A 7,074-nucleotide genomic window follows, 5' to 3' on the forward strand; every position below is an offset into this window, starting at 1 on the left:
AAAAAAAAAAAAAAAAACAAATCTGCGCGAGCTACCTGAGCTCCTGCCTGACGTCGTCCGGCGAGTTGCCGCCAATGACAAAGACGTCGTTCATCTCCTCGCTCAGCAGGTTGCACGAGTAGCCAATGTTTTCCGCCGTTTCTGCAATGCAAACAATATTTGATCCATCCATCCATCTGAGCATGATATCACTATTCATTCGAAACACATCCAAATAGCAACAAAAATTGAAAAAAGATCCGACCTCCATAAAACAAATACACAAATCAATGCGTATGAATCGTTAACAATGAACGCAAGTGAATGAGTCTGTTAAAGAAATACTGAAAATTGCAAACAAAATGATCTGAATAGGAAAACTAAAATCAAAGGCGAAATCCTTTGGTAAACAAAATCAGTATTTTTCATTGAGATCAATCATCATAAAAGGGGTAAAAAAAAAGTGAAATACGAATGCATCAAAATGAAAGAAAATAATGGAAAAAAACAAACTTCACATGAGAATTTTCCAAGGAGCTACACCAAAGTCATCACCCAAAAAATGGGAGTTTTTGCCCCGCGCGTGCGGTCAATATTTGTTTCGAAGCGGATACCTTGCTTGTCGCCCGTGAGAACCCAGATTTTGATGTCGGCTTTGGACAGCTGCTCGATGGTCTGCGGCACTCCGTCCTGCAGCTTGTCTTCTATGGCCGTGGCCCCCAGCAGCTAGGCGGGCGAGCGCAAAGGCTTAGCGCACGGCAGCGTTCACGCGAGGCGAGGCGGCGGCCTACCAGCAGGTCGCTCTCGATCTCCTCGTATAGTTGCTCCAGTTTGGCCTCGCGCTGGTGCGGCGCCACGCTGGCCTCGTGGTGGCGCCGTTGCCACCCGAGGAAAAAGTCCTCGTCCAGGTCTTTGTAGGCCAGCGCCAGGGTCCGCAGGCCTTCCCCCGCAAACTCCTGCAGAGGGAACCCGCGCACGTCAGGCAACTTCTGCGGGCGGCGAACGCCCCCGAGCCCGAGAGGCGGCGACCGCTCTGACGTTGAGGTGCTCCGTGGTGACGTCCATCAGTTTGGCGCAGGAGCGGTGAAGCCTCTCGTAGATGATGGTGTCGGCTCCCTTGCAGAACAGCGACAGCTTCCCCTCGGGACTGCGAACTGGTTTCAATTGCAAGGAGAAAGACGCTTTTCATCTGAAGCGCAGAGTCAAATTCGCCTCGTGGCTCTGCTCAAGGAGATTTTTCGGGAATGATGTCAACGGGCCTTTTTTAATCTCCGCAAATGACGTCATAAAGTTAAAAAAAAAAAGGACGGAAACGGAGAGCAGAGTGTGAATACTTTTTGCCACCCGAGGAAAAGGAGCACATCGGTGCCTTCCTTGGGTGACGTTTTGCAAGTGTAAAACACCAAAGACATTCCTTCCTTTTTTTCTTTTAGATTGAATGCAGAGCACAAGTGTAAAACACCAAAGACATTCCTTCCTTCCTTTTTTTCTTTTAGATTGAATGCAGAGCAGGGATTCAATCGTATCGTGCTTCTGTCAAAGTGGCTGGTGAGTCTTCGACCCAAATACAGCCTTCCGCCGCCTACATCGAGCTTCCACAAAGGATCTCGTATGGTCTCGGCAAGGTATCGTAAACGTGTTCTTTCCCCGGATGGTTTGCATTTTTTGCCATCCGAAACGCAAAAAAAACGGCAACCGCAAACACTGAGCGCCGCCCGCTTCTAAATCGCCACCGTGCCGGTCTCGTACTGAAGTCGTTTACCGATGACGGACATCCTCTTGCGGACATTGTTGAAATCCAGGATGTCCAAGAGTTTGTAAGTGCACTGCCGGCCCATTTCCACAACGGAGACGCTGTCGGGCGTCCGCGAGCGGAAGACAAAGCCGAAGTTCCTGGCGGCCGTGACCAGGGCGCCCTCATCGGGCGACTGGGCCTGGTACGAGAGCTGGCCTGCGGAGAAGGTCCGTTGGGTCAAAAGGGCGCAGGAAAGCGAGCGCCGGCTCCCGCGCTGGCGGGCGGGCTCACCTTCTTTCTTCTCCTCCGCCATGACGGTGTGGCAGAGGGCGAGCAGTCGGAAGAAGGCGTGCACCTCGGGGATCTCCAGCTTGACGGCCTCCACTAGGGCGTGATCGTGGAAGGTGAAGCGGGGGTCCGCCAGCGGGTTGAAGGAGAAATCCACCGTCTCGGTGTGCTGCTCGGAGAGACAGCGGGCGTCATGGAGACAGTGCCCGGGCTTGGCATCTTGCACTAAATAAAAATAACTCTCGATTGTCACCGTCAGGAGGAAAGCTTTGATTTCCAAATTTGGTCCCGCCCCTCCCCTACAAATCTGTCCTACTGCTCGGTCCCCATGTCGGTCTGTTCTTTTTACGAATTATTGAGCAATCGGCAGCAAATCGGGCGGCTGAGTAGCACGTCAAGCTCACAGTGCGGAGGTCGTGCGTTGGATTGCAGCCTTGGCCTTCCTGCGTGGAGTTTGCACGTTCTCCCCGTGCCCGAGTGGCTTTTCTCCGGGTGCGATATTGCCTCAAGCCAATTTTGTGCCCTGACTGCTATTCAAAAGCCTTTCCCCCCACCTTGACTGCTCTCAAATCCAGGAATCAATAAAAACGGATGATCATTCTATGAAGGATTAATAAATAAAAAAAAAAAGGTGGTATCTCAGACCATAACAGGCAAAGCTACGCCATGGCTGAAAAGACATGAACGGGAGCAACAAGTTGAATGAGCTTGCAAGACTCACCGCATTCACTTCCAGCCTCTGGCCCATGCGGTCCAAAACGTCACCTGTGAACAAACACCAGCGCAGCACTCACGTTCACTGCCCGACCGGAGGCCTTCCTTTCTGCGGGCCCGGTTTCCTCACCGTACGTCTTGCCGTTGATGGAGCACTTGTTGAAGGTCATGATGTTTTGCGTCAGCGTGCCCGTCTTGTCGCTGAACACGTACTTGATTTGGCCCAGCTCCTCGTTCAGCGTGGTGGTGCGCGCCTCGGCGGGGGTGTCGCTGCGAGAGTGGTACATCTTGCGGTCCCAGTCGATGTAGAAGCTGTTGCCCAGGCGGATGAACTCCACGCTGGAAAAGGGCCAACGAAGCAAATAAAAAGGAAACGCAATGGGCAAATCGCAACATTTTTGGGGAGGCTACTTTGAAGAGATCGTCATGCAAACGCTTGCAAAATCTCCCTCGAATGTAAATACTGAAGAGGTCGAGCCCCTCTACTTCAGCTGAATGTTTGCAAGCATGCACAATTCTTCATCAATGTTGGCTGTTTATGAGACCGTCAGGTATTTTCCGCATGCACTTCTTTCGGCGCAGAAGACAGGGATTTCTCCCTCCCCCCCCAAGAATAGGGAAAAAAAATTGGAGAAGGCAGAAACCACACAACCCCCACACCTCAAAAAAAGAAGACCTCGGCCTCACCTGACATAGAGCGAAATGGGCACCACCGTGTTGAGGATGATGACGTAGGACCAGAAAGTGAGAAAGGAGGAGAAGGCGGCATCGTGGCCGTTCTGCCTGGGCAGGAAAAGGGTGAACGCCGAGCCCTCGCCCAGCTCCCAGCAGTAATTGCCGATGGCCAGGATGGTACACATGAGCGCCAAGAAGCCGAAGATCTGCAAAGGGGAACATCATGCAATGAAAAGTGTGATGGTGGCCTAGTATGAATCACAAATTGAAAAAGGGGGCGCGCCAACTCTTGTCATGGATGTTGGAGGTGGTCTGCGGCTTAAAGCAGCCGAGTGGAAAAACATGTTTTTTTTTTGAAAGATCTAACACAGGGCAAGTTCAAAAGTGAAAACATCTTGTCATAAAAATGCCACTGAGTCGCACAAAAAAAATCAAGAAGTGAGTTGAAAGGGCCTTTAAGAATCTTCTCGCGGTGAGGTCAATTTGCAAGGCTTTTTTTTTTTTTTTTTTTTTGCGGCTATGCCTGCTCATCGGGCACGGCGCCATTCCATTTTGACGATCTGTCACCAAACTCGTTTTATCGCCCTCTTCCAGGCGGACACATGACACAAACGTGCTCACGCAGAGAACGAGGACGTTCATCAGCCGGTCCACGCTGGTCCTTTTGAAAGCGCTTTTGCCGCAGTTCTGCATCAGCTTGGTTTCGGGACCTCGAGTCGAAAACAAAGAGCTCAGAGCCGGCTTGGAGCGGGAGATGACGACATGACGTTCCTTCCACGACGTAGCGCGCCCCACCTCCAAACAGCACCAGTCCGAAGCACCACTCGGTGTTCCTCAGGGTGCAGCCTCGCAACAGGATCTTTTCGTTGTCCAGGGCGTACTTCTGCCCTGCGTAGGCCAGCGTCCCTGCGAAGCGGTCCAGCCGATTGTTGGGAGCCTCGCAGAGGACTTCGCCTTCGTGACACAGGTGCAGGGTGGGGAGGGGTGGCGCTTGAGCCGAATTCGAATGCCGTTCAGGCTTTGTTTGGTTTTTCTTTTTTCCTCCTACCATTAAAGCCCGCCAACTTGCTGACGTCATCGCCGAGGTCCCCGGTCACCGGCAGGGCCTGGCGTACCTTCAAGTTGGTCTCACTTAGGAGGAGGAGAGGAAAAGTTTGGCCAAAATGAGGGCGGTGGGTCGTGGAGCGGGACCGGGACCAAGACCGGGCGCTGGGTCTTACCCGTCCAGCTCTGCTGTCTCAATGTAGATTAGGTTGAGCGGTTCACTGCTGGACAGCAGGAGAAGGTCGGCCTGAGGAAGCGGTTCGAAGAAGGAAAAACATCAATAAATAGTGAGCTTGGCTAGCTGAAATTGGGTGACGGGAGCTTTTCTCCAGATCGCCATCAAATTTCACACAGTCCAAGCACATTTGGAAAGTAGTCGCACGTGTGCAAAGGGTGCCTCGCAGCCTCACCGTGACAAACTGGTTGTTTTCCAGCTTGATGATGTCTCCCACCTGCACGTCCATCCACTTCTCGCTGCGCAGTCTGGTGGGCGGAAGAACGGGACGTTAGCCTTGAGGGCCAAACAAATGCCCAAATATGGGCGTCGGATTGCCAACAGGAAGTCTCCGGTGTGTTTCCCGCCGGAACTCGGCCGGACGGCTCAACCATCACGGGCTCGCTGAACGAGTGACGTCGTGCGAGCTCGTCCAAACATCAGACTAAGCGCTCCGCACCTTCTGCGTGTGATGACGAACCGGCGCCGTTCATTTAGAAGCAAGGTCAAGTCCCGCCCGCTCAAAATACACGAGAGCCCCTCAGTGGCCTCAGGCGCGGCAGGGCCGTTGTTTTCTGGAATCCGACCGACCTGGCCGCCGATAAAACGGGGAAAAAAGAAATACTTGCTTTCCATCGATGAGGACTTGGACTTTTCTGTTGTTGACTTGATTGTCACTCCGGTGGCGATTCTGGAAGCAAATACAACAGTGATAAAAAGTCTGATGATTTACCCGCCCCTTGCGCATTCTAGCGACTCGGGCCCCGATTCTCGTGAACCCGAGCTAATGTTTAAGCTGTGGCGTCGGCCTATTTCGGCTTTGCTTCGTTGTTTCTGGCCTTCCTTATTAGCGCTCGTCAACCATTTAAGAGTAAAAGGTCGCGAGGGCATCTCGCGAGGGAAGCGGTTGACTTCCTCCAACAGCGTGACATATTAGCTCGTCACCAAAAAAAAGGGAAACGAGCAGTCGCTTGTGAAATCGGGGGGTGACGCAATTGGCAGCGTCAAGGGAATTCAGTCAGCGCCCACACATCTGCCGCGAGTCAAATCTATTTGGATTACTTCGTTTTGTACGCTGTAAAAAACAGCATGCAGAACTGCCCTGGGAAAAAAAATACAGGAAGTCAATTAGGACACAAAAACCTGTAAAAAAAAGAAAAATAAAAAACAGCATGCAAAATTGCACTGGGGGAAGGGGGGGGGGAATTCAGCGATATAGCGAATCCACGAATGGGTGAACGGCAATGTAGTGAGGGAAATCTGTGTTTCATTAAAAGAAATCAAGGCATACAAAGTGAACCCACCAAACAAAATCTACTCCTCAGCAGGCAATACGCGGTCCGCTGGAGCAGACGGGTATCAATTTCGCTACTTCTCGTTGATGTAAACAAAAAGAATTGAGAAAAAAAACCCAAAAAGCAACGAAAAGCTCCCTTACGTGCTCAGCGAGCACTCCATCGCTTTCGCCGTGTACCCCCCCCACCCAAGACAAAGCACAGACTTCAAATACGGTTCCCTAAGAAAGCTAAACAGGTGTGAGGAGACGGCTAAAGGTGGCTGAGGCGCTTACGATGTCATCGGTGGCATCCTTGGCAGCGGTGACGGACAGCACCAGCGCCAGGGGCACCACGGTGGTGAACCAGGACAGCGACGAGATCTCGGGAATCACCTGATGGAGAAAACAAGCGTAGCTAAAACGCCTGCAAAGTGAAAAGAAATTTGACAGTCCGCAAAGAAGAGCTCTTAACAACCCCGCCTTATTTGAGGGGGGTTGGAACAAATAAATACATCCACGAGTATCAAAAACGAGGCTTCCATATCACGATCAAGTGTCAAGTGGGGCGTGTCTGCTGGATGCGCAGAAACCTCGCCCCTCTCAAATGTCAACTGTCAATCAAATCATTGATGAGCTGCAAAAATGGATACAAATAACTTCATGTTTGAGATGTGAAAATGTATCCGGTTCAAGATTGCGGCGGCTGCGATATACGCGGCCGGGTCTTGGCATGCCGCCACAACGAGGCGCTCTAAAGCAGTCGCGCTAGTCAGAAGCCCTGGTCCACACACTGTCAAGTTGAACAAGTTGAAATTCTCACCTCCCTTTCCCTATGTAACGTATGCTCACTGACGGGCAACGACGAGGCACTCTAAAGCGGACAAACGCTAATGCGAGCAAAGGCGCCGGAGCCCTTAAACATAGCATGTTATCCAGAAGCAGATGGCAACCCATTTGGGCCGCAGAGACGCTCAAAACACAAGTAAACTCACACGATTTGTTCCGGTGACTTAGCGGCTAACGGTTTCCGCAAGCGGCGCATTTAATTCGGTGACAACCAGCTGCCGAGCGACACCCACGAGGGGCGAGGAGCGTGTTTCGGGATTGGCGCTCCCGGCGTACCTGGAGCACCAGCAGGACCAGAAAGTA

The 7,074-nt window shown here is 51.9% G+C and overlaps 1 protein-coding gene across 1 annotated transcript in view; it reads right to left on the minus strand.

The window, feature by feature from the left end:
• Positions 1 to 7,068, minus strand: part of dapk1 (death-associated protein kinase 1) — a 50,411-nt gene extending 43,343 nt beyond the window's left edge. The window contains exons 1-17 of the mRNA XM_019865927.1: positions 7,046 to 7,068; positions 6,220 to 6,316; positions 5,279 to 5,340; positions 4,846 to 4,918; positions 4,612 to 4,682; positions 4,440 to 4,522; positions 4,187 to 4,345; positions 4,013 to 4,101; positions 3,404 to 3,597; positions 2,847 to 3,055; positions 2,724 to 2,767; positions 2,006 to 2,171; positions 1,742 to 1,930; positions 1,018 to 1,133; positions 771 to 935; positions 594 to 705; positions 36 to 141 (exon numbers count right to left, since the gene is read on the minus strand). Of these exons, the coding sequence (XP_019721486.1) occupies positions 36 to 141; positions 594 to 705; positions 771 to 935; positions 1,018 to 1,133; positions 1,742 to 1,930; positions 2,006 to 2,171; positions 2,724 to 2,767; positions 2,847 to 3,055; positions 3,404 to 3,597; positions 4,013 to 4,101; positions 4,187 to 4,345; positions 4,440 to 4,522; positions 4,612 to 4,682; positions 4,846 to 4,899 (1,757 nt within the window). The 5' untranslated portion in view covers positions 4,900 to 4,918; positions 5,279 to 5,340; positions 6,220 to 6,316; positions 7,046 to 7,068. The remainder of the gene's footprint in view (positions 1 to 35; positions 142 to 593; positions 706 to 770; positions 936 to 1,017; positions 1,134 to 1,741; positions 1,931 to 2,005; positions 2,172 to 2,723; positions 2,768 to 2,846; positions 3,056 to 3,403; positions 3,598 to 4,012; positions 4,102 to 4,186; positions 4,346 to 4,439; positions 4,523 to 4,611; positions 4,683 to 4,845; positions 4,919 to 5,278; positions 5,341 to 6,219; positions 6,317 to 7,045) is intronic.
• Positions 7,069 to 7,074: the final 6 nt, after the last annotated feature.

The sequence above is a fragment of the Hippocampus comes genome, unplaced genomic scaffold, assembly GCF_001891065.2.
Source record: "Hippocampus comes isolate QL1 unplaced genomic scaffold, H_comes_QL1_v1.1 scaffold190, whole genome shotgun sequence".
In the NCBI taxonomy this organism is placed as follows: domain Eukaryota; kingdom Metazoa; phylum Chordata; class Actinopteri; order Syngnathiformes; family Syngnathidae; genus Hippocampus; species Hippocampus comes.